Raw genomic sequence first — 26,896 nt, 5'->3', positions numbered from 1 at the left:
TGTGTGCAGTTCTGGTCTCCCATGTTTAAAAAGGATGAATTCAAACTGGAACAGGTACAGAGAAGGGCTACTAGGATGATCTGAGGAATGGAAAACCTGTCTTATGAAAGGAGATTCAAGGAGCTTGGCTTGTTTAGGCTAACCAAAAGAAGGTTGAGGGGAGATATGATTGCTTTCTATAAATATATCAGAGGGATAAATACCGGAGCGGAAGAGGAATTATTTAAACTCAGTACCAATGTGGACACAAGAACAAATGGATATAAACTGGTCGTCGGGAAGTTTAGACTTGAAATTAGACAAATAACCATCAGAGGAGTGAAGTTTTGGAATAACCTTCCAAGGGAAGCAGTGGGGACAAAAGACCTATCTGGCTTTAAGATTAAACTTGATAAGTTTATGGAGGAGATGATATGATGGGATAACATGATTTTGACAATTAACTGATCTTTAAATATTCATGGTAAATAGGCACAATGGCCTGTGATGGGATGTTAGGTGGGGTGGGGATCAGAGTTACTACAGAGAATTCTTTTCTGGATATCTGGCTAGTGAATCTTGCCCATATGCTCAGGGTTTCGGTGATAGCCATATTTGGGGTCGGGAATGAATTTTCCTCCAGGGCAGATTGGAAGAGGCCCTGGAGATTTTTTGCCTTCCTCTCTAGCATGGGGCACGGGTCACTTGCTGGAGGATTCTCTGCTCCTTGAAGTCTTTAAACCATGATTTGAGGACTTCAATAGCTCAGACATAGGTGAGAGGTTTATCGCAGGAGTGGGTGGGTGAGATTCTGTGGCCTGCACTGTGCAGGAGGTCAGACTAGATGATCATAATGGTTCCTTCTGTCCTTAATATCTATGAATCTAGGTTTCCTTGGTCCTGCCTCTGTGCAGGGGGCTGGACTCTATGAGATCTCGAGGTCCCTTCCAGACTGACATTTCTATGATTCTAGGAATTAACTACAATTCCTATGGTTAACACTCAGACAGGGGAAATTCAGGACTAGCACTCACACTGAGGGCTTGTCTTTACTACAAGGGTAAGCCAATCTAAGTTACGCTACTCCAGCTACGAGAATAACGTAGCTGGGATCAACGTAGCTTAGGTTTGACTCACCATAGTGTCTTCATGGCGCTGAGGCGATAGGAGACGCTCTCCAGTCAACTTCCCTTACTCTTCTCAGACAGCTGGAGTACCGGGGTCGACCGAAGAGTGGTCTTACTGGGTCTTCACTAGACCTGCTAAATTGATCCCTGCTGCATCGATTGCAGCAGCATTGATCTCCCCGGTAGTGGAGTCCAGCCCTAACTGGAGGCAGGACCATAGCCTCTAATTTTGGAAGCTATCCTTGTGGTAACTGTAACTGAGATGGGGGAGGAGAGATTCAGACTTCCCTGGCACTTGCAATCGGTCACTCCCATAATAGTCTTTGGATGCACATTTTGGTGAGCCATGCTTTGGATGAGGATTTCTGTACCCAGTTAGCATTGGTTGGCTGTTCTTTTCTACTTGTACAATAGGAAAGACTAGGTTACCTGTTTAGGCTGCAGCCATGCTCCAAGGTGGTGAAAAGCAGTAGGGGCTGGCAAAGTCCAAAGCGCTCTGGGATCCAGGACCAGATGTCTCTCATCTCTTTCACGCTGACAATTTCGGACTTGAAGTTCTCAGCATGCACTGCCAAGTGCACGTTCTGTCTGTGAAACATGGGAGACACCGTTGAGAGAGAGAAGATAATCTCACAAACACCACACAAAGGGGACAGCTGAACGTGAGAACATGCCTAAGTGGAAATGCCTTGGTGGGTACCCTGCTCTCTGAAGCTTCAGGCCACGAGGTGAGGACAGCATGGTTTGATGGAGGAAAGAAACACTGCTGCCATTTGGTGGAATCCATAATGATTAGTGGCTTTACTGGAGAGAACTTTGCAGCTCTTACTCAGCCATGCTATCAATGGCTGGTGCAGAGGAGCTAAATGTTTGAATGAACAGGGGACTATCAGGACCATAAAAAAAACAAATTCAGTTAGATTTGCAACTCAAGGATAGCCCCACTAGTACCAGCACGAGAGAGATGCACCCCACAGGGGAGAAAATACAGTAGGTCCACACAAATATTCTGGCACTTCCTGGTCTCTCGAGTCCTGTTTGTATTTGTGGAATTTGAGAATTCCTGCAAATATCCCAGTCACACAAGAGTTGCATAGATATCAGAGTTGCCATCCCCCACAATTTTATCATGAGTCTCATGATATTTGGTGTTTTCGGAAAGCCCTAGCTTCTGGAGTCATTGGATTATTGAGAATCTCTGCTTTTGTTAAAAAAGAGTTTTGCATCCTCATGGTTGCAGAGATAAGCTTGAAAACATGATCCGAGTGCACCCTATACGCTCAGAAACCAAAGTAAAAGATCCCAAATGTATTATTTTTTAAAATCTCGTGATTTTAAAATCCAATCTCTTGAGTTGTGGGGGGCTGACTCATGATTTGTGAACCCTTGGGACTGGCAATACAAGGATCAATACATTTACCCACCCTTTATTACTCTGGGTTAAAAGGAGGAATCAATCCACTCAAACCCATGATAACAGAAGATTTAAAAAGTGTTATTGCATCTGCATCTGACTGTGAAGCCAGTTATCAGTACAAGTGCCACAGCCAAGTACATCTGGTGGAAGAGACACAAGGGCTCAAACAAGGTGCTAAAGGATCAGATAACAATCAGCTGAACCAAGCTCTGGAGAATCAATTCTGCATTCCACGAGGGTGTACTGAGTGTGGGAAAGGGTCCCAAGTGTTTGATAGGTTTTACAGTATTTTTATTTCAGCCATTGTTGGTTTAGTTCTTTTCTTTCCCCCACAACTTCACAGAATGCAGAGAGGACCTCATAAATAATGCACTGAGTATGTTAGTGTAGCTAGGAGCTCCCTATAGTGTGAGAAATGCTGTATCACTTTATGAAGATTTCTACTTGGGAGTCCTGAGTAGTCACTCATGCACTTGCAGCACACCTTAGTAACTGCTTGCTAAAGAGAGATTGGGAGCTGCCCAAAGTTACCAATCCTGCGTCATTTACTATAGCAAGTAGGGCATCTCTAAGTTGCCCTGCCGTCAGCATTCCTAATGGGGAGCCCGAACATGTGTTGGTTTAGGCACAAGTCGTTTTATGAAGCTCACTAACCTTCCGATAGAAATGTTGATTGAGGCTTACCACTTGCATGGCAGCCCTGAATTCTCATCTAACCATCAGTGTACTTAGGGCATGGCTACACTTGCAGATGTAGAGCGTTGTGAGTCAAACCAGCCCTCGGAGACTGCTGCAGGGAAAGCGCTGCAGTGTGTTCACACTATCAGCTGCAAGTGCACTGGTGTGGCCACATTTGCGGCACTTGCAATGGCATTGGGAGCGGTGCATTATTGGCAGCTATCCCACAGAGCACCTCTTCCCATTCTGGTGCTGTGGCTTGTGGGAAGTGGGTACGGGGCATTCTGGGTCCTGTCCCAATGCCCCATGATGCACCACTTCGCATCCCAGCAATCCCTGTGCTTCCGTCCACATTTGGCACCATCTTTCAACTTTTTTTGTACGGCGTGCTCTGTCTTCCCTTTCAGTCTATGGGAATGGATCCTGAAGTGCTGAGGAGTATGCTGATGGATCTCGCCAGCATGTCCCAAATGGCAGTTGAGTTACTCCTTAAGCTACAAGCTGACAATGAGGAGTCCGATGATGTTGACTTGCATAACGCACATGACACGAGATTGCTTGGGGCATTCACGGACATGCTCACCGCAGTAGAACACTGCTTTTGGGCTTGGGAAACAAGCATTGAGTGGTGGGATCACAGCGTCATGCAAGTCTGGGATGATGAGCAGTGACTGCAGAACTTTCAGATGAGAAAAGCCACTTTCATGGGACTGTGTGCTGAGCTCGACCCCACACCCTGCAGCACAAGGACATGAGATTGAGAGCTGCCCTGACAGTGGAGAAGAGGGTGGCTATTACAGTCTGGAAACTGGCAACTCCAGACAGCTACCAATCGGTTGCTAACCAGTTTGGAGTCGGAAAGTTAACCACTGGAATCATGTTGATGCAAGTTTGCGGGGCCATTAATTGCATGCTGCTCAGAAGAACCGTGACTCTGGGTAACGCGCATGACATTGTGGCTGGTTTTGCACAAATGGGTTTCCCTAACTACAGAGGGGCGATAGATGGGACGCATATTCCAATTCTGGCACCAGCCCACCTAGCCTCCGAGTACGTTAATTGGAAGCGGTATTTCTCTATGGTTCTCCAGGCACTTGTGGATCACAGTGGGTGTTTCACTGACATTAATGCAGACTGGTTCGGAAAGGTGCATGTCACATGCATCTTTCGGAACACAGGCCTGTTCAGGAAGCTGCAAGTCGGGACTTTCTTCCCAGATCAGAAGATCACTGCAGGGGAAGTCAAAATGCCCATTGTGATCCCTGGAGACCCCACTTACCCTTTAATGCCATGGCTCATGAAACCCTGCACAGGGAGCCTCGACAGCAGCAAGGAGTGGTTCAACAACAGGCTGAGTTGGTGCAGAATGACTATGGAGTGTGCTTTTGGACATTTAAAGGGCCGCTGGCGCTGTCTGTATGGGAAGCTGGATCTGGCCGATGACAACATTCCCATGGTTACATCCGAGTGCTGTACCCTCCATAACATTTGTGAAGGGAAGGGTGAAAGATTCACTCAGGCATGGACCTCGGAGGTTTAACACCTGGAGGCTGAATTTGAACAGCCAGAGAGCAGGGCTATTAGAGGGGCTTAGCGCAGGGCTGCAAGGATTAGGAATGCCTTGAGGGAACAATTTGAGGCTGAAAGCCACCAGTAACGTTTGGTGCCCTGCATGGGAGTGAAGTGCAGTGGTTCCAATGTTAGTAGGAATCTGTGTTTGCTACACTGACTTGCAGTGCCTGTTTCTTTCCTGGGCTAAGGTATCTTTTACTTAATACAATAATAAAGAATGTTTTCAAAGCCAAAAAATACATTTATTGAAAAGAAAATTCATTTATTGAAAAGATACACAATTGCTTAGGAAACAGAAAAGCCAAAGGGGTGGGGTGGGGAACAGTACAATCACAGATTTGCGTATGTCCTGTTATCATACTCAGCCTTCCTGTCTGGAGTGCTGTGCAATGAATGCTGCACTTCAGGATGGCTATACTGCACGGTGATGGGGGGGTTGAGTGCAGTGGGTAAAGGTCATAGTTTGCAGGACTGGGTGGTAAAGCTATAGGTGTTGGCGGCAGCTGGTGGCGATCACAACCCGGATGTTGGGGAAAGTGGGTTGGAGGTGACATGGGAGCATAAGGGAAAGAGTTTTGCGACAAGGGCTGCAGGGCGGGGCGGGCACAGAAGTGCTCCCCCTGCATTGCTACGAGCGTCTGTATCGAGTCCGCTTGGTGCTCCATAATGCTTAGCAGCCGCTCCATGCTTTGGTGCCGGCAATTCACATTCTGCTGGCAGATCCTCCTTTCACTCTCCCGCCACTCCTGCATTTTTTGATTTTCATTAAGGGACTGCTGCATTACTTCATGCAGCATGTCCTCTTTGCTTCTACGTGGCTGCTTCCTAACTCTTTGGAATCTTTTGGTCGCTGATAACAAGGATGGCTGAGATCTCAAGGTTGCATCTGTAAAGCCAAAATGCAACACTTAACAGAGGCAGCATTATTCACACCAGACAGAGCAATGATTCGACCGTACTTAAAGTAGACAAGCACAGTCTACACAATAGCAGAAATTGTCCGCCCCAAAGCGAGTGCACGTAACCCACAGGAGCCCCAAAATGGTGAGTAAGCACAGGGGCAAGGGGGACTGATTGTTTCACGGCCATACTGTCCTCTGGGGTTCTGTGCCTTGGGGAGAGCCAACAGCTGCAGGGGGCTCCTATATAGAACACTGTTCCCACATTTTCCACAGGATGAGTTTGTCCTGGGAGATATCTCGCTGCTGAGGGTGACCTGGAAAGCAAGGGAGGGTCTTCTACTACAATGCGGCTTCCGCTCTGGCCCATATACAGCTTGCCTGTGTGTAGCAATGTTCCTCCCCCTCCATGGCACAGTGGCGTGGATATGTTAGCCTTACTGGGACAAGGAGCACAGTAGCTCTGCCAAGGAACCTGCGCAAGCGGATTGCCCAGCTTCTACATGAGACCTTTGAAGACATCACTGAGCCCGATTACCATGATGTGAGGGAGCACATCAACCCCCTATTCCACTGCTAGGCATGCATGCAGCCCTAACTCTCCTTGCCCCAAGAGCCCGCAATGAACTTCCTTCCCAAAATAAAAGCCGCTTACCATCTCCTCTGGCATTTGTTCTTCCCCAAGCACCGGACGCTACAACTGGCTACCTTCCTCCTGACTGCATGCATCTGGGGATGTTGGGCTGTCCCCCTCCTCCTCAGCACCCTCGCTCCCGCTTTCCTTCTCCTCCTGCCTCGTTGAACTGGGCTCTGAAGTGTCCAGGGTGGTCGGAGTGGAGGTGGGGTCTCCCCCAAATATTGCGTCCAGCCCTTTGTAGAAATAGCAGGTCACGGGCACAGCACTGGAGTGGCAGTTTGCCTCGTGGGCTTTGTGGTAGGCATTCCGCAGCTCCTTCACTTTAACCCTGCACTGCAGTGCGTCCTGGCCATGGCCCCTTTCCATCATATCCCTTGATATTTGCCCAAAGGTATCGTAATTCCTACGGCTGGAGCACAGATGGGACTGGACAGCTTCCTCCCCGCAAACACGGATGAGGTCCAGCACATCACCATTGCTCCACACTGGGGATCACCTGTTGTGTGTGGAGGCATGCTCATCTGGAAAGATTCGCCGGGAGCACTCCACGCCTTGCTGAGCAAACAGGAAGGGTATTTTCAAAATTCCCAGAGAATTTAAAGGGCAGGTCTGACTGTTGGACACCTGAAGGCAGGGCAGGAGAGTTCAAAGTCATGACCAGAGTGGCTAGAACAGGCATGTGGGACACGTCTGGAGGCCGATCAGAGCACATTAATAGACCAGGGTGTCCACACTGGCGCTGCGGCACTCCAGCCAGGGCGCATCAAGCGTTATGCTTCTCATCGAGGTGGATTACAAGGAGCGCTCCAGCCACGGAGTCCGGGCGCTCTATGTGCCTTGCCAGTGTGGAGTGTCATGAGTTAGAGCGCCCGGTGCTGCATTAATGTACTCTAACTCGCCAGTGTAGCCATACCCTTAGATAGACCCCATTAGGGTGGATTTGATTTAAATCATTAGTCAGGAAGACTTGATTTAATCATGGATTTCTACATAAAAGTGCATTCTTGGTGGTGGTTATAACCTTCATACATATTCTTCACGACTCAGAGATAGATGTAGGTTTCAATTTTAGAAGGTACACACTATATATCTTTTAAGTGATTTATTTTGAAAAAAAAATTTCAGACTAGTTTTACAGCTATATCAGAAAATGAATGAATGATTGGTTATTTCATTTATCAAAGATAATTAAAGCAGATATTTATGAAGTCATTGGGAGGTGAATTATCTCCAATTCAACAGGTTAATCATTAATATTTGGAGGATTTTCTTGCCATGCTGTATTAGGAGGAGATCACCACCAGACAGACATTTAAATTGTTTTATTTAACTAAAACAACAACATTATGTATTCTGGATTTTCTTTTCCCCAACAGCAAACATATATTTTAACAAAATAAGCATATGAATTTCCGAATTTAGTTAAACATTCATGTTTTTAAAAATATGGGTTTTTTGTTAAAAATAATTTTAACTAAAATAGTTAAATGACATTTTTAAAAAAATCAACAAAAATTAAATTGACTAGGTCAGCCAGGTCAACATGAGAAACTTAAAATATTGGCTTCTTCAGCTAACTCAGTCATCTTCACCTTCATTTTCCTGTTTGTTCATAATCTGGAAAAGAAAAACAAGCTTTCCTGCTTTTTCAGGTCCCAAACGATTTCTCGATTTGGAATGAATTAGTCCAAAGGAAGAAAATATTCTTTCTACACCAGCTAAAGAAGCTACTGCCGTTAAAAGTGAGATCATCACTTCAAGAGTCTCTGAATCCAAGTGCCTTAGTGACTTCCACCAGCTCACTGGTGTGACTTTCTTTAAAACATCATCAGCAAACATATATTTCTTGAATGGTTCACCCTTAGCTCTGAAGTTTATTATAGTTGGCATTATGGAGGGATGATTGCTGGATGATTGCCAGCAAGTTAAAGTATGAATTGGATGAATGGACTATAAGGTGGATAGAAAACTGGCTACATTGTCAGGCTCAACGGGTAGTGATCAACAGCTCGATGTCAAGCAGAGTGCCCCAAGGGTTAGTCCTGGGGCCAGTTTTGTTCAACATCTTCATTAATGATCTGGATGATGGGAAATTGCACCCTCAGCAAGTTCAAAGATGACACTAAACTGTGGGGAGAGGTAGACACGATGGAGGGTCCAGAGTGACCTAGACAAATTGGAGGATTGGGCCAAAAGAAATCTGATGAGGTTCAACAAGGACAAGGGCAGAGTCCTGCACTTAGGAAGAAAGAATCCCACGCACCGCTACAGGCTGGGGACCGACTGGCTAAGCAGCAGTTCAACAGAAAAGGACCTGGGGATTACAGTGGACAAGAAGCTGGATATGAATCCGCAGTATGCCCTTCTTGCCAAGGCCAATGGCATATTGGTTTGTATTAGTGGGAGCATTGCTAGTAAATCGAGGGAAGTGATTATTCCCCTCTGTTCGGCACTGGTGAGGCCACACCTGGAGTATTGCGTCCAGTTTTGGTCCCCCCACTACAGAAAGCATGTGGACAAATTGGAGAGAGTCCAGCAGAGATCAATGAAAATGATTGGGGCTGGGGCACATGACTTACGAGGAGAGGCTGAGGGAGCTGGGGTTATTTAGTCTGCAGAAGAAAAGAATGGGGGGATTCGATAGCAGCCTTCAATTACCTGAAGGGGGGTTCCAAAGAGGATGGAGCTAGGCTGTTCTCAGTGGTGGCAGATGACAGAACAAGAAGCAATGGTCTCAAGTTGCAGTGGCGGAGGTCTAGGTTGGCTATTAAGAAACACTATTTCACTAGGAGGGTGGTGAAGCACTGGAATGGGTTACCTAGGGAGCTGCTGGAATCTCCATCCTTTTAAGGCCCGGCTTGACAAAGCCTTGGCTAGGATGATTTAGTTGGTGTTGGTCCTGCTTTGAGCAGGATATTGGACTAGATGACCTCCTGAGGTCTCTTCCAACCCCAATATTTTAGGATTCTATGTCTATGTCATAGCCAACTCCTCTTCTTCAGCAGTTAAGGTTTGACCCTGGTACCGAGTATTGAGAATATGTGCGAGATAATGAGCTGGAGATAGTGCTTTTCCCATTTGTTTTTTTAATGCTTGTAATTTAACTCTGTCATTGCATATTTCTCTTCTTAAGATCTCACTCAGTTCCTTCCAAATTTCAACAGCGTCAGCAATAAAACAGCTGTTTCCCTGCATTTTGTTCAAGGCTACAGAAATAGGCTTCATGATACTCAGCATGTGTTCAACATTTCTCTTAAGCCCAATGTTGAGAACTTTGGCTGTGACAGTGCCATCTATTTTTTTTTTTCCATGATTTAGTTCAGAAACTGTCATCAGATTAGGCCAGTTCTTAATCTAGTGCTCAAAACAGTCCACTACAGAGTTCCATCGCACATCCTGTGGGAGAGTTAGCTTGGTTCCTCCCACTTTTTTCAGAGCAACTGCTGCAAAGTGGTAGTTACGGAAGTATTTTGCCATTTCAACAACATTAGCTTTTATTTCTGGAACACTGAAGTCTTTGGCTAGAAGGTGAATCAAATGAGCACTGCAACCATATGTTATTAGCTTGGGACTCTCTTCTAAATAATTTCTTCTCATCTTGGATACATTTGCAGCATTGTCTGTGACCAAGCTGCGTACTAGACATTTGAATTTTTTTTCCACAGTTTGTTATAGCTTTTACTGCTACTTCTTGGAAGTATTCTGCTGTGTGTGCATTTCCTGATGTATCAATTGTTTCTGTAAGCAAAACATTCCCTTCTTCTGTTGTCACACAAGCACATACAACAGAATCATTGTGGGCAATGCTCCACCCATCAAGACTCAGGTTAACAATTTTACCCTGTACACCTTTTGCACACTGCTGAATTTCTCTTTCATATACTTTATCCAGCAATTTGCCTGCGAAATCTGCTCTGTTGGGTGGACTGTATCCTGGTCTTAATGACTGAACCATGTTAATGAAGTGTGGGTTCTCAATCATACGAAAAGGAGCATAAACAAACCGGGCAACATTTTCATCAATTACCTCTTTTTGTAATCTGCTGGTTCTTATCACAAACTTATCTATGGTTGTTTCTGGATGATGGAGATTCTTTTTTTCTTTTGCTACAGGTGATATACTATGGCTATAGTTCTGCAGAAAAGGACCTAGGGGTGACAGTGGACGAGAAGCTGGATATGAGTCAGCAGTGTGCCCTTGTTGCCAAGAAGGCCAATGGCATTTTGGGATGTATAAGTAGGGGCATAGCGAGCAGATCGAGGGACGTGATCGTTCCCCTCTATTCGACATTGGTGAGGCCTCATCTGGAGTACTGTGTCCAGTTTTGGGCCCCACACTTCAAGAAGGATGTGGATAAATTGGAGAGAGTCCAGCGAAGGGCAACAAAAATGATTAGGGGACTGGAACACATGAGTTATGAGGAGAGGCTGAGGGAGCTGGGATTGTTTAGCCTGCAGAAGAGAAGAATGAGGGGGGATTTGATAGCTGCTTTCAACTACCTGAAAGGGGGTTCCAAAGAGGATGGCTCTAGACTGTTCTCAATGGTAGCAGATGACAGAACGAGGAGTAATGGTCTCAAGTTGCAGTGGGGGAGGTTTAGATTGGATATTAGGAAAAACTTTTTCACTAAGAGGGTGGTGAAACACTGGAATGCGTTACCTAGGGAGGTGGTAGAATCTCCTTCCTTAGAGGTTTTTAAGGTCAGGCTTGACAAAGCCCTGGCTGGGATGATTTAACTGGGAATTGGTCCTGCTTTGAGCAGGGGGTTGGACTAGATGACCTTCTGGGGTCCCTTCCAACCCTGATATTCTATGATTCTATGTGACATACATAATGTGACTGAAATACTATCATTGGCAGATAACTCTGAAAGTATAGAAAATGATGGTGATCTGAAAGGTGGAGAGTCTTCAGAATCCTGTATGTGAGGATAGATTCTCCTAAACAAAATAAGTCAATGCAGTTATTTAATTACCATACTGCTCATTTAGTATTACTCATTGCATTCACTGACACTCAGTACTACTTTAAAGGTGAAATTGTAAAAGGAAGATCTGCCTATTTCAGCTATTTATTTTTTTTTAATCACAACTGCATCTGAAATGTTAGTACCATAGAGTAACAACTATATTTTTTGGTCAAACATGAGAATTCAAGAATAGTTCAGAAGGAAGACAGGCAGTCCTTAAGGAAGAAGTATGAAATAAAAAAGTTTACCAACCTGAAGATCCTGCGTGTTCAGACATGTTCCTTTCATCATCTTCAACACAGCTTTCTTCTGAGAACGAACACTTCTCATGATGATGTTTCTTTTGGGCAACGAGGCTTTCTTTGTTGCACTGTTTGCATTTTGCACGCATGCCTGTCTTACCCACAAGTAGAGGGGTATTTCGTTATTTAATTAAAATGTTCCCAAACTGGGTCTGTTTTACAGTCTGCTGCCATTATAGGTTTTCTCTTCTAGTGAGAGAATGGTATGGTAGGTCTCAAATCAATGAAGGCTACACTCAGAAAGACCTCAAAGCTTCTGGAATATGCTGCTCAAACAGTTTCACTTTTGTTTCTACTGCCTGTCCCTCCCTTCTCACATTTATCTCCAGACTTCTTCTCCTTGTCCAGATCTATTCCGCCCCCAACAATCTTCTATTCATTAAACTTTTTGAAACTTTGCACTTTTAGAGAGGTGAGGGATTGAATCTGTGTACACAAATTTGCAGAGGGACAGTAGGGTTGAGGTCTGTTATTTCTCACCTCAATATAGTATTTATTTTAAAACATTTTTGATGTTAACAAGCATGTTATCTCTGGAGACACAAATCCACAGTTTGAGAACTGCAAAACTAAGCATCTCTGATGGTATTTGCTAGACTGAGCACTGAGTCCCATTGGGTAGATAGAAAGATTAACCTAAATAATCTATACAGAAGCCCCTGGAACCCCATAAGATTGGGTCCCTAATCCATGAACTCTTGGAACTCATTTACAAAACTTTTCTTAAACATTACATGAATATATTGTCTCATACTATAGAATTAGAATTTATAATTCCTATTCCATGAGGAGATAGTTTTAATTAAGATACATTACAGCTCAAATAGATCTTTAGAGAAAATGCTTTTTGAGGAAAAAAACCTATCCAAAAAATCTGATTTAAATAAAAAATCCAATTTTTATTTTTAAAAAATATAATTGATTTTTATCCACCCTGGACACCATCACCACAGTACTTGAGTGGCTCACAATTATTAATGGATTTTCTCCTTGCAATACCCCTGTTAAGGTAGGCAAAAAACCCACTTCTTCAGAAGTGCACCTGAAGAAGTGGGTTTTTTACCCACGAAAACCTATGCCCAAATAAATCTGTTAGTCTTTAAGGTGCCACCGGACACCTCGTTGTTTTTGTGGATACAGACTAACATGGCTACCCCTCTGATACCTGTAAGGTAGGGAAGTATTATGTCCATTCTATAGATAGGAGACAGAGGCACAAGACAGACTGACCTGTCAAAGGTCAAAAAGGAAATCTGTGTTTGCACCAGGAACTGAATCTAGATCTCTGAAACATCTGTCCACTGACACAGCCTTCTGACTTTACCTACCCTGCAATTAAAAAATGATGGCATCATGGAAGAGAATTGGATAAGTCCTCCATATCCTTCCACAGGTAGCAGAAATTCCTGCTTGCAATACATAAGCATTAAACAGCTTTCTCCACACTCAGGGAAAACTCAAAAATCATTGAAGACTATTGATTGGTTTGTGACAGTACTCCTGGGGAAAAATCGTGGTAAATAGGCTAAGAGTTAGTATGAAGCCCCACACTAAACACTGCTACTCTCACAATTATAGTTATCCATTTAGACCTATGATTCCCTACCTACCACTAAAGGATTGTGAATGTTAAAGAGGGTGCATTGGTGTCTTCTCTATTCCCTTTCCTGGTTATCCTCTACTGTTCTGGGAGAAGCCACCCATCTCCCCAGACTCCAGTCTGATCCTGTGTCCCGCTAGCATTCTTGTTTAACCCTCAATCTTAGCAGCCACTTTGCTTTCCTACAGCTTTTCTCTTAAAGCTTGCAGTGTTTGTATGTACTCCATATTCACCTATCCACCTTATCTCTTGCAAAAGTCCCCAAATGGCCATCATCAGATTTGAAAAAGAAGATTATGCAAAGCATGGAATGTTTGACTCTTGACAATCACCCTTCATCATTTTCCATTTATTGACAGGACACAAACACTAGACTGCAGCATTACTGAAGGATTTGGACAAAAGGAGGTGGATCAGAAACTTTAGACAACAACGACTAACAAGCACTGATGGAATGGAAGGCCAGAAGAGCTAAATTTGTATTTTAGTAATAGCAAAAGTGATACTTTAAAATGCCTGCAAGAGTGGGGCAGGCACCTTTAAAAGTAAAGGTAAATTAAAATGAACAGTTCAGATAGTCTGGGTAGGAGTGGGGGACTCTGGCACGTGTGTTGCTGAAAATAGAATCTATAAAGTTAGTACACCACACTGTGACGGGTTCCCTCCAGGGTGCCACCTGGAACTGGGGTACCACTGAGCCCTCTGACATACCCAGTTGCAGTTACATGTACTCTCTAACTACCAGCTTCCCAACCTGGGACCCCAGAGCAGTACTGTTCTGCCCTGGTCAAATCTGGCCAGTATATGGGTTTAATACCTCGTCCACCTCTCTCTCAATGTGAAGAGAGCAATGCACACTTCTGGTAACCAAGCAGAGATTTTCCACAACCACTCCAGTCAAAGCGCACTGGTTTAGAATAAAACAAAAACAAGTTTATTAATTACAAAAGATAGATTTTAAGTGATTATAATTAGGGCTCCGTATCTGTCATGCAGCTCGTGGAAGTCATGGGTTACGTGACTTTCCGAGACCTCCATGATTTCTGCAGGGGCCTGGATGGCTGATCCCAAAGTCGGCTAGAGCAGCTGCCCGGGGCATGGCCCTAGGCAGCCATCCCCAGCTGGCCTGAGCAGCCATGGGGCGAGACCCCAGGCAGCCGTCCCTGGACGGCTTGAGTAGCCGCCCGGGGCATGGCCCCAGGCAGACGCCCCCTGGCTGACCGGAGCAGCTGCAGGGCACAGTCCTGGACAGCGCCCCCCCTCCCCCAACACCCTTCCTCAGCAGCAGCCCCCCCCACGGCTCTCCAGCGCCGCCCCACCCACAAGATTTAATCACAGGTAATTTTAGTGTAAGTCATGGACAGGTCACAGGCCGTGAATTTTTGTTTATTGCCCGTGACCTGTCCACGACTTTTACTAAAAATACCCATGACTAAATCATAGAATCATAGAATATCAGGGTTGGAAGGGACCCCAGAAGGTCATCTAGTCCAACCCCCTGCTCAAAGCAGGACCAATTCCCAGTTAAATCATCCCAGCCAGGGCTTTGTCAAGCCTGACCTTAAAAACCTCTAAGGAAGGAGATTCTACCACCTCCCTAGGTAACGCATTCCAGTGTTTCACCACCCTCTTAGTGAAAAAGTTTTTTCTAATATCCAATCTAAACCTCCCCCACTGCAACTTGATATCATAAATCATAGCCTTAATTATAAGGGATAGCAAATGGATCAAAGCAGATTAGTAGGATTCCCATCCTGTCTTAAAGAGACAGTTTCCATAAATATATCAGGAACAGCATTTTGCAAAAGTGGGACCTGGATTGGGGTACCTTCTGTCACCCATCTATCTCTATTCCCAAGCGATTAGTTGTGTGACTGCTCCCTTCCAGGAGATCAGTTACACAGCTCCCTCTTAAAGCCTCACGCACAGATTGCGTGCCTGGGAGCACAGAAGCTGGAACAGCTGTTCTATTCTGAGCAAATCCCACCACGTAATTAGTGAGGAGACATTCCTGTACTCCTATCAATTCTCTCTGAGCTTCCTTCTCTGGGCCCCCTCTAAGACACACACCTCTGTGCTATCTAGAGTGGGATCTATCCCCTGTCCAACTGTGATGAGCTCACAGCAAACAGCTTGAACAGTTTTTTCACTGATAGGCGCCGCACACACCTCTCTCTGAGTTGAGTTTGCCCCCAGCTACACAATACATGGAACAATCACCCACCTCAGTGGTCTCTAGGATTCTATCACCCTTCTCTGGGCTTTCCTCTAGGACACATCTTCCTATGCACCATAGAGTGAGGTTTGTCTCTCGCTTAGCTGCAACCTGCTGGCAGCCAGCAACCTGGACAGTTTTCTCACTTACAGGCAATACATTTCCCTCCCCATCTGGAGGAGATGCTGCCTTTAGCTACCAGGCAGCAGGAGCTGGTCTCAACTACACCCATCCCTGGAAGCATAGAGTTTTCCACTGCTACAGAGGAATTAAAGAGACACTCTTCCATTCCTCCAGCAGTTCCTTTCCCTCTGGGGTTCCAGCATAAAATTTCTCCTTGACAGCTACATGGAAGAAATCATTCCCCAGCAACAAAAGCAATCGGGTTATCATTTACCACAGCCACAGATAATACAGCTTCCAAATTCTCAGGTTTTTATATGCACTTTAGCCAAAGCCACAAGGATTTTGTAATCTCCCACTAATAAAAGCTCTGCCATCTGCCCTGACGGTAAGTCACTTTCCTTCACAATACTTCTAACCACAGAAATTTCTGTGCCTGTGTCTTCCCACCCCAGGTGTTCTTTGCCATTTATGCTGACAGACTTTATGTGCTTCATGCCTGGCTGGGCAGTGGCTACTTTTACAAACCTTGTATGATAAGTGGTAATTGCCTGAGATGCCTCTGTCCTCAGGGGAGCAGCATTTTCATGAGTTGCTTGCTGCCTGTTCCCAGGGCATTTATTCCTCGAGTGCTCAGTGGAATTACAGTGATAGCACCTTTTGGGCTCCTCTGTTTTTACAGGCGATTTGGGACAAGAACTAGAGGAATAGATTTGGGGAGGTGAGCGCCCAGCCTCCCATCCACCCTCCTCCTTCTCAGGGGTAAAATGGGAACCCTGCTTCTCACAAGGTTTAAACCCCTCTGTCTGTAGTTTTTTTGCAACAGATGCTTGAATTTGCTCAAATTGATCAGCCAGAGTAGCCATCTCCTCCACAATTTACCTTTTTGTCCCATAAACACTGTTTCACATCACCTCTCCCTATACTCAGGAAATGTTCCTGAGCAACAAGATCACATATTCCTCCAAAGCTTATAACACCTTTTCCCTTTACTCACTTATCCATCAGATCTTTCATCTAGTTTACATATGTCACATTACTCATCCCAACAACCCTCTTAAAGCTTCAAAATTTTACTCTATATGTTTCAGTGTAATCTGAATCTGTTTTAAAACCATTTCCTTGAATTTACCATAATCTGAAGCCTCTAGAGATGCTGGCATCTTATTTAATATATCCAGAGCTCTCCCAGACAACTTTGCAACCAAAGTGGGTATCTTTTGGTCCTCAGGAATCTCATGAAGTACCCACAGCCTCTTGAAGGTGATGAAATATTCAACAATGTCCCGTCTTGCGGTATGCAGGACACAACTGTTCCCATTTGTGGATTTTTTGAGAGGTGGGTCTCACTGGAGAAGCAGAACCAGAACCCCCGCACACCAGGAAGTCCAGTTGATGCATTCCTTCTCCTCCATGGCTAATTTCTGGCTTCAATTTCTTTGTCGGTCTTTATCTTTTTCAGTTCTAAGGCTCTCTAGTGTGCAGCTTCCTGCCTGGCATTCTCTGCTTCTATGGCTCTTCGGTATGCAGCTTCTTGCACATCAATTTCCATCTGTTTTAATTCCGTAAGTCTTTTGTGTTCTTTTCCCCTCTCTTCTGCCTGCAATCTACACAGCTCCAGGTTCTTACTAGTTTCACTTTCGCTCATTTTCCTGCTTTCCTGACCCTACTTCCCTTTCCCGAAAAAAAGCAAACAGAAAATAACAAACTGGTAACCTCTTTAACCGATCTCTAGTCACCACACTTAAAATCACCACCAGTGTATGAAGGGCAAATCTCACTCAGGATAACAAGCTATGCATTTAATTCTGTACAACTATACCACTGTGACAGGCTCCCCCCGAGGTGCCACCTGGAACTGGGGTACCACTGAGCCCTCTGACTCACCAACTTGGGCTCCCTCTTAATACTGTGCTGCTGTGACAAGTTGCAAAACTCTCCAGCCTGCACTTTCACCAGTATTCATACAGGCAGGGAAACACCCAGGTGAAGTTACGCGTAGTCTCTCTAACCATCAGCTTCCCAGCCTAGGACCCCAGAGCAGTACTGTCCTGCCCTGGTCAAATCTGGCCAGTATATGGGTTTAATACCCAGTCCGCCTCTCCCTCAATGTGAAGAGAACAAGCACTCTAGTCAAAACGCACTGGTGTAGATTAAAACAAAACAAGTGTCCTTACTACAAAAGATAGACTCGAAGTGATTATAAGGAATAGCAAACAGATCAAAGCAGATTACCTGGCAAATAAACAAAAAATACAAACTAAACTTAATATACAAAATAGATTGGATATGAATTAGCAGATTCTCACCCTGAGAAATGATACAAGCAGGCTGGAGATTCTTAAAGGACAAGATGCACTTGCTTTACAGTTTGGAATCCCCAGGTGTTTTATACACAGGCTAGAAATCCCGTGAGCCTGGGTCCAGCACTTCCCCCAGTTCAGTCTTTGTTTCTCAGGTGTTTCCAGCAGTCCTCTTGTGTGGGGAGTGAAGAACCCCTGAGGATGTCACTCCCTGCCTTATATAGCTTTTGCATATGGTGGGAACCCTTTGTTCCAAAGCTTGGTTCCTGGACCAGTCTGTGGAAAAATACTGATATCCCAAAATGGAGTCCAGCATCGTGTGGCCTGGTCACATGTCCTTCTAGAGTCATAGCAGCCATCGCTCACAGGCTGTCTGTAGTGTTCTCAGGAAGGCTCACCAGCGGGGAGATAAGCTTCTCCTAAGGCCTATTGTTCTCCCTAATGGTTCATTGCCCTGAGTAGTCCCTTCCCAACCAGCTATCTAGACTGAAAGGATCTTGTCTAGTGGGCATTACCCAGGTGTAACTACATCTGAAATACAGATACATAGTCAATATTCATAAATTCAGACACAAAAATGATACATACATAAAAATAGGATAATCATACTCAGCAAATCATAACTTTTCCAATGACATCTCACATGACCTATCTTGCATAAAATGCATAATAATTATGTCAATCGTATCATAATAATATCACTATGAAGAATATGGGATGCAGTGTCACACACACACACACCACTCAAAGAAGTATGCGTTCTGAGTTAGTACTGCACCATTAGAAGAAGTCTCTCATAGTTATCTAGGAAGAACCAGTAGTTTATTGAGCAAACCTATTGAAGATGAATTAGCCATGCAATTGTAATAGCCATTAGTTGGAGCTCACACTGCAAAGCTGTAGCCATTTACCAATTAAAGATTTCTATCTTTCATTAGTGTTCTTTTTATCCTTCACATTAGTTTGTTTACTGGAATCTGCATTGCAATTGTCTATTTAATGTGTTTAAAATACATCCCATGCATGGAAAGAAGGACTCTTACTTCTTAATTACTATACCAAAAGTGTAGCATACTCTAATATTTACAAATTTGTTTGCTTATTTACTGTTTTGGTGAGAATGTGGGTTCTCATACAGATTCATCACTAAAACTGAAGTGCTTCAAGGCCACCAAAGCTCAGCAAGATCAAGCTAGCTTTCATTTCATGTATCAGCAACAGCCAGTGCAGATACTTTGAATCGTTATGTTCATTAATTGCTTGAAATATATACGAAGTGTAAGTAGCCACTGAATCACCTTTTCTATTTCTCAAGATCTTGAATTGGGTCTGAAATCTCCCAGGACCTGTGCAAGTTTTTAAATCTATGACTTTTTCAAAATCTTCCAGAACCTGGACGCAGATGAAAGTGCACTAAGTGACTCAGCACCTAGTGTAGGCATGGACAAGTCATGTTTTGAAATGTTTACGCTGCTAGGATTAACCATGACCACATAGTGTGTATTTAAACATGAATGTCTATGACCTTTCTAAGAGGAAAACCAGGTTTATTATGTAAATTATGACAGATTAGTTTAGTTTTATTACTTGTATTGCAGTAGCCCCGGTCAGGGCTAGGCACGGTACAAACACGTTCAGTTAACACATTTTCTAACATGGCGCATTTTTTCCAGTGCAGACAAGGTCTAAGGAGTCCAATCATCAACACTAGAATTTCCATCCCAAGAAGATGACCCACATTTATGAATGAAATCTAGGCCTCCTGTGTGGCTGTGCAGTGCAGAACAATAATGCTAGATCAGTGGAATGGTCTCATGAACTCTCATTTGAACACCTTTATAGGTTACTTTGAACTGGTTTTGCAAGAGCATATTCAGGAACTATTTACCTTGCTGTTTGTTGCTGCAACCAGCACTGCTGCTACTGCCCCAGCATGGCAGGGATGACACACAGCCTTTAAAAAAGCAGCGAAGCAAAGACAGAAGAAATGAGCAAAGCACAAACATTCAAAGTTTTTTAACCTACCTTTTAGGAGATGAAACACTGCAAACAGGAGGAGTGCAGCGGATATGGAATTGACAGAAGGAGAACGCACAAGGAGAAAGACATAAAAAAAAGACAGGAAAAGAGATCAGTGATTTCCTACATCCCAGCAAAATGCATGGAAGGCGCCTAAGGAGAAACACAGAATAAGGTTTGAATCAAACAATGCCCAAAAAAGAAAAAAAAGAGGAGGACAGGTTAACAATATTCCTCATTTAGCATCAGTTCTCCTGTTCTCCCATCAACCTTCAGTCCGTTTCCTTCCTGCTGTGTTGTCAAATCTATCAGGATGTTAGGGGAACAATTCATATCCGCTGCGTGGCTCACTCACTATCAAACAAGTTTGGATAAGGGAAATTGAGTTCTCTCAAAGACTGGAGAGAAAGCTTCTGTTGCACCTACTTTTGCCTACCTAATGTCCTGCGTCAAACCTACTCTACGGTCTCTCTTTGAGAGATCATCAGAGATTATGGTATGTTCCAGCAAATGGCACAGAAAGGGTGATAACTTTTCATTAGCCAGTGACTCTGCTTATTGCTTTCACCTGGTGATGACAGTCCTGAACCTTGCTTGGAAGAAATCTAAGACTGCACCTTTGTTGCTCTGGGCTGGCTATTGAGAAATCATTTCTTAGTGTGTTAGGGAGTGAAGAAGTCAGGAGCTGCTACTCGGCTCTCTCTCTCTCTCTCTGATCATACACATTGACTGTCTTAACTCTTTTGCCCTTCCCCAACAGGGAGGAAACCAGTGATATACCAGACTGTCACATACTCAGTGCTTCCAATGTGGTGCATCAAAAACAGTGGTCTGGAGGCCCTGGTAACTACTAAAGCTTCCCTGTTCAAAGTTTCTAACCAACAGTCCAGTAGACAGAAGCCTTGAAAGGTATGCTTGGATTGCCTGACAAGGGAAGGTGCTGACTCTTTAGAGGTCTGACCAACATGAAGAAGCCACACATCAAGGTCTGCAGGAGAAATACAGAAAGGATGTTAATAGGATGTAGGATACGGAGAACAAGCAGCTAGAGAGGAAATCTGCCTTATGAAGAGATGAATAGCTGCATATAAGAGCACCACCAAGGCTTGTGTTATTTCATAGGCCAACATATGACATAAGAACATACCAACGGCCATACTGGGTGAGACCAAAGGTCCATCTAGCCCAATATCCTGTCTTCCGACAGTGGCCAATGCCAAGTGCCGCAGAGGGAATGAACAGAACAAGCAATCATCAAGTGACCCATCCCCTGTCGCCCATTCCCAGCTTCTGGCTAACAGAGGGTAGGGACACCATCCCCGGCTAATAGCCATTGATGGACCTATCCTCCATGAACTTATCTAGATCTTTTTTGAACTCTGTTATAGTCTTGGCCTTCATGAAGACTTCAAGAAGGGTTTCTTCAGGTATGTTGGCAAAAAGAAGAAAGCCAAGGAAAGCGTGGGCCCCTTACTGAATGAGGGAGGCAACCTAGTGACAGAGGATGTGGAAAAAGCTAATGTACTCAATGCTTTTTTTGCCTCTGTTTTCACTAACAAGGTCAGCTCCCAGACTGCTGCGCTGGGCATCACAAAATGGGGAAGAGATGGCCAGCCCTCTGTGGAGATAGAGGTGGTTAGGGACTATTTAGAAAAGCTGGACGTGCACAAGTCCATGGGGCCGGACGAGTTGCATCCGAGAGTGCTGAAGGAATTGGCAGCTGTGATTGCAGAGCCATTGGCCATTATCTTTGAAAACTCGTGGCGAACGGGGGAAGTCCCGGATGACTGGAAAAAGGCTAATGTAGTGCCAATCTTTAAAAAAGGGAAGAAGGAGGATCCTGGGAACTACAGTCCAGTCAGCCTCACCTCAGTCCCTGGAAAAATCATGGAGCAGGTCCTCAAAGAATCAATCCTGAAGCACTTGCATGAGAGGAAAGTGATCAGGAACAGCCAGCATGGATTCACCAAGGGAAGGTCATGCCTGACTAATCTAATCGCCTTTTATGATGAGATTACTGGTTCTGTGGATGAAGGGAAAGCAGTGGATGTATTGTTTCTTGACTTTAGCAAAGCTTTTGACACGGTCTCCCACAGTATTCTTGTCAGCAAGTTAAGGAAGTATGGGCTGGATGAATGCACTATAAGGTGGGTAGAAAGCTGGCTAGATTGTCGGGCTCAACGGGTAGTGATCAATGGCTCCATGTCTAGTTGGCAGCCGGTGTCAAGTGGAGTGCCCCAAGGGTCGGTCCTGGGGCCGGTTTTGTTCAATATCTTCATAAATGATCTGGAGGATGGTGTGGATTGCACTCTCAGCAAATTTGTGGATGATACTAAACTGGGAGGAGTGGTAGATACGCTGGAGGGGAGGGATAGGATAGGATACAGAAGGACCTAGACAAATTGGAGGATTGGGCCAAAAGAAATCTGATGAGGTTCAATAAGGATAAGTGCAGGGTCCTGCACTTAGGACGGAAGAACCCAATGCACAGCTACAGACTAGGGACCGAATGGCTAGGCAGCAGTTCTGCGGAAAAGGACCTAGGGGTGACAGTGGACGAGAAGCTGGATATGAGTCAGCAGTGTGCCCTTGTTGCCAAGAAGGCCAATGGCATTTTGGGATGTATATGTAGGGGCATAGCGAGCAGATCGAGGGACGTGATCGTTCCCCTCTATTCGACATTGGTGAGGCCTCATACTGAAGTCAGGCTTACTAGCCTGTAATTGCTGGGATTCACCTTTGGAGCCCTTTTGAAAAATTGGCATCACATTAGCTGGATAGCAGGATTCCAGGCATTTGGTACAGAAGCTGATTTAAATGATAGGTTACAGACTACAGTTAGTAGTTCTGCAATTTCACATTTGAGTTCTTTTAGAACTCTTGGGTGAATACCATTTGACCCTGGTGACTTATTACTGTTTAATTTATCAATTTGTTCCAAAACCTCCTCTCATGACACCTCAATCTGGGACAGTTCCTCAGATTTGTCACCTAAAAAGAATGGCTCAGATTTGGGAATCTCCCTCACATCCTCTGCCGTGAAGGCCGATGCAGAGAATTCGTTTAGTTTCTCCGCAGTGGCCTTATCATCCTTGAGTTCTCCTTTAGCATACTGATCGTCCAGTGGTCACACTGGTTGTTTAGCAGGCTTCCTGATTCTGATGTACTTAATTTTTTTGCTATTACTTTGAGTCTTTGGTGAGGTGTTCATCAAATTCTTGTTTGTCCTTCCTAATTATATTTTTACACTTCATTTGCCAGAATTTATGCTCCTTTCTATTTTCCAATAAAATGTTTCAGTAATCACAAATACAGGTCCTTCAAGGGTACTGAGTCAAACTCACTGTTCTACATAAGTGGCTGTGAGAAGATACATTAGTTATGTGTACCTCCTGATCCCACAATTTAGAAGAAGAGCGTGGAAGAGCATCTCTCTGGATTACACCATTCCAGATACTATGCTCACAGGTTTCCATGGAGAGTTTTCCTTGTGACGGATAGAAGGGCTAGTTAAGCTATTGCTGAACTCTCCAAACTTTAGATTTGAAAAAAACAGCATTTAGTAGAGATTTCCTCCAAACTGTTGGCCTTGGGAGGAAAATGTTACTGTGTCTGTAGAATTTCAGGATCTGTTTAAAGTTTATCTAAATATGCTTTTATTTCATACACCACTTACCCAAGTCTTATCTTGTTGGGTTTAATATAAATATATAAAACATTGAGATAGCTGCCTAGAAAAGTGAGGCATGAAGCTGTACTCCCAGGAATTCTTTGTTGCACCTGTTGTATATGCACGAGGCGCTTTCTCAGATAAGTAAGCTGGTACTGTTCTGTATTTTTTTCGCCATTCTGAAGCAGCGTATCATATAGTCTAGCCTGGTTAGATAGATATCTGATCAGTTTGCAAGTTTCCTGGTTGCCTCTTTCCCGTACCTGATGACAAAGCATGTTCTATAGGTTCATCTTTTGTCCCAGCCTATAGCCATTCTGTCTGTGATTGGTTTATTTCAAATCACTCAGATGCACATCTGATTACAAATGTCTACCACTAAACAGATTAAGACTCTACCTGTGAACCTTACAAAGTGTCCTTGGATTTGTATAAGAGGCTTTTTGACTGTAAAGCTCCTTTTCAAATATCACTTGTAAATAAAGGTCCATTACAGTTTAATTACTCTCAACTCTACTGAAAGAAAGAAAAACTAAATATGGCTCAGCTGCACTATTAAGCAGAACATTCCCACTTTCAGATACTCTTTGCTTCTGTTATAATACATTGGTGTTCAATGCTGCAATTTCAAACATACATTGAAATCACAATTTACATAAAAATCACAGTAAAAAACCTAATTTTCACATTTGTTTAGGTGCTGTCCCTCCCAATATAGCTTTGTTCTCGGACTGCTTTTTTTGGTTCACTGTGTTTTAACTTAAAAAAGCCAGAAAAACTTGCACATCTTAATATTTGTAGTGAACATCTGACTATGTCAATAGTTAGAAGTTTGCTCCTGTAGTAGCAAACTGTCAAAATTGCTTCATTTCAGTAATGGCATAACAGACAGATTATATGTCTTGTTAGTATTTCAGCAACATTCAGAAAATTTAGTACACAGATGGAAGCCAGGTTTACATGACTACATTTGGGGCTGCAGCTATGTCCCCAGGAGAATGACTCCTCTGGGATAAAGATAACATGACGTGCTAGCAGAGCATTCAGCCTCCTAACCGACCTTGCAGAGCTGGCTGTCCCCTTCACTAGAGAGAAAGAGCCTGTTGGTCTTGTTGGGCAGGGCTAAGTAAATAGAGCATCCGGGGGCCTTACCTCTTCTGTTTGACTGTGATGCCTTTCTGCTGAAGGGCCTTCTCATTGGCCATATGCAGAAGCTGGATCTCCTTCCGGGAAAAAAGCCGTATGGCAAAGGCTTTCTCCAGCAGCTTCTCAGGAGACACTGACTTGGCAATGTCCCTAACAAAAGCTCGAATGTCTTGCTGCACATTGTCCGACTCCATGGGCTGCCCTGCTCTCACTTTGTGGAAGACTTTGAGAAGTGCTAGTGCAATCCGATAGAGCACCTTGTAGCCCTCCACCAGGAACACATCGAAGACCCGAGCAACATACACCAAGGGCAGCTCTCCAAAGAGCCACCGCTGCCAGTCAGAGTACACCTCCAGCACGTCCTCAGACACTGCCACCATCAGCTTGTGTGCTGCCTGGCAGTACTTGTTAACCAGGTCACCAAAGGTCATACAGGAGGACTCGAATGCCAGGAACGTCTGATCAATGAGCCGCTTGGATGGATCATTGCAAGCAAGGATGCGACAAACCATCTCAAAGCACTCTGCCTCATCCCTGCTGTAGTGGAGGAGCAGAGCCACCACAGAAGGCAGCGCTGGGCAGAATGATATGTCAGGGAACTGATTTGCGATGCAACAGATTATCTTCCTGACTGCCCCAATGCCCTCAGCATTCAAACAGTAATTGGGAACCAGACTATTATCCACAAACTCTGGCAATGGGAGGGTGCCAGTGTTACGCTTGCCAACGATCTTCACAACAATATCCCGGTACACATTTGCATCTGGTGTCACTGTGCGGCATGGGATGTTGCCAATTAGCTTCAAGTATACTTTGGCTCTCAAAGAGTGGTTCTTGGCCCAAAAGCCCTGTCGGGCAAGCTGTTTGAACTCCTGGAAATCTGTGCAGATTAGCTCTTTTGAGTCCTGGGTCTGGATGGTGGCATCCATCTTGTCCCAATCCACAAAGCAACTATATTCATCCATGGCTGCGGAGAATGTTTTTGCAGAAAGACAGAAGAGTAAAGACCTTATCTGGCCATTAGGGGACTTGTACTTTTTCCTGGAAGAGAAAGAAAAGAATGTTTAGTGGTTTCTCATAACAGACCATTTCCCATCCTCTTCAGGACAAAGAAATTCAGGTTGCTCTGTGTTGCTGTGAAGCTGCTTCCCATTGCAAGCAAGTTCCCAGATGCAGATTTTTGTTTACAATATTTTATTCCATTTTCACACCACAGCATGTTGTTAATCCACATTTAACTAGTACATTCAAATTCAGCCCAAGTGTAGATTCTAAACACATTCCAATGTGCAGTTTCCCTAGAACAGCTGTTCTGGCTAGAGACTTCTCTGCACATTTGCACAAGCTCAAGTTATGGTTGCATTAACTGTGTAATGAAGAAGATGCTATCATCCTAATGATTCAAAGGCAGCCATTGTGATGTGTTGTCTAGTACCAGCCTCTCCCCCTTGATCTTAGTGCAAGGTGAAGATTACCTGGACTGCAAGCACCTAGTGTAACGCACTGGCCTGTGGGGTCGTGAGCTTTCATACAGAGACTTGTATGACCAAGTCACCCTCTAGTGGCTGTCCCACAAAGAGACCACCTATTATCAGCACCAGAAGATCTCCTTTAAAAACACAGATCTTTGCCACATGAGCCAGAGCTGAGAGATCATGGGTCTAGACCCCAACTCCTCAGGGAGGGCACATATGCATGCGTTGTCTAGTAATTACAATTGTGGCCTAAGGCAACTGGACTTGTTACATTTGCCAGGGACAGTCATTGTACCTCTCCATAGTAAAGCACAATGTACAGCTATGATGCTGCACAGCAATGTTAATAAATAAGAGTAAAGATTATCAGTGTTCCAGAAAACAAAAAACTCCCCGCTCCATAAATCAGAGTGTTTTGGGAAATTAACATTTACAGGCAAGTTCACTCTCAACAATAAGTAGCATTAAAAATATTTTGAAATGCCTAAGATAGATATCTTGCCCATGAAAGCTATTCTTTCCCCCATTAAAGGGAAGCAAAAACTTTTCCCTACTCAAGGCAAACATGTTTGCCAATATTCAACCAGTGCTAGCTAGAACAATAATAACTCTGATCCAAATAGCTCTAGATCCTACTTGAATATTCATCTGGATATCTTGGAACTATGTCAACTTTTAAAAGAAAGGAGTTACTTTTGAAAGTAAAGCATGATAAAACAAGTAAAAGCCTCTCTAAAAGATTCTTAGTAAAGGTTTAGTTCAAA

At 44.2% G+C, this 26,896-nt stretch overlaps 1 protein-coding gene and 1 long non-coding RNA gene across 11 annotated transcripts in view; both read right to left on the bottom strand.

The window, feature by feature from the left end:
* TBC1D24 (TBC1 domain family member 24) overlaps positions 1-26,896 on the bottom strand; it is a 66,646-nt gene that overhangs the window by 17,493 nt on the left and 22,257 nt on the right. For 9 of the 10 annotated variants that reach the window (XR_012161189.1, XM_073362912.1, XM_073362905.1 and 6 more), the window contains 3 exons: positions 24,664-25,698; positions 19,848-19,865; positions 1,536-1,694 (listed from right to left, as the gene is read on the bottom strand). Coding sequence is in view for 9 of the 10 variants with exons in the window: in XM_073362912.1 (XP_073219013.1) it covers positions 1,536-1,694; positions 19,848-19,865; positions 24,664-25,622 (1,136 nt within the window). In the remaining variant the exon portion in view is untranslated. The remainder of the gene's footprint in view (positions 1-1,535; positions 1,695-19,847; positions 19,866-24,663; positions 25,699-26,896) is intronic. The other variant, XM_073362913.1, reaches the window with a different exon arrangement.
* LOC140918459 (uncharacterized) lies at positions 5,011-10,726 on the bottom strand. Its single transcript, XR_012161190.1, has 2 exons — positions 6,328-10,726; positions 5,011-5,659 (listed from the first exon to the last, which is right to left on the bottom strand). It is a non-coding gene; the product is annotated as an uncharacterized lncRNA (long non-coding RNA).

The sequence above is a fragment of the Lepidochelys kempii genome, chromosome 10 (assembly GCF_965140265.1).
Source record: "Lepidochelys kempii isolate rLepKem1 chromosome 10, rLepKem1.hap2, whole genome shotgun sequence".
Taxonomy (NCBI): domain Eukaryota; kingdom Metazoa; phylum Chordata; order Testudines; family Cheloniidae; genus Lepidochelys; species Lepidochelys kempii.
Note: the sequence above shows the minus strand (reverse complement) of the source record. Positions and strands in the feature narration are given on the sequence as shown.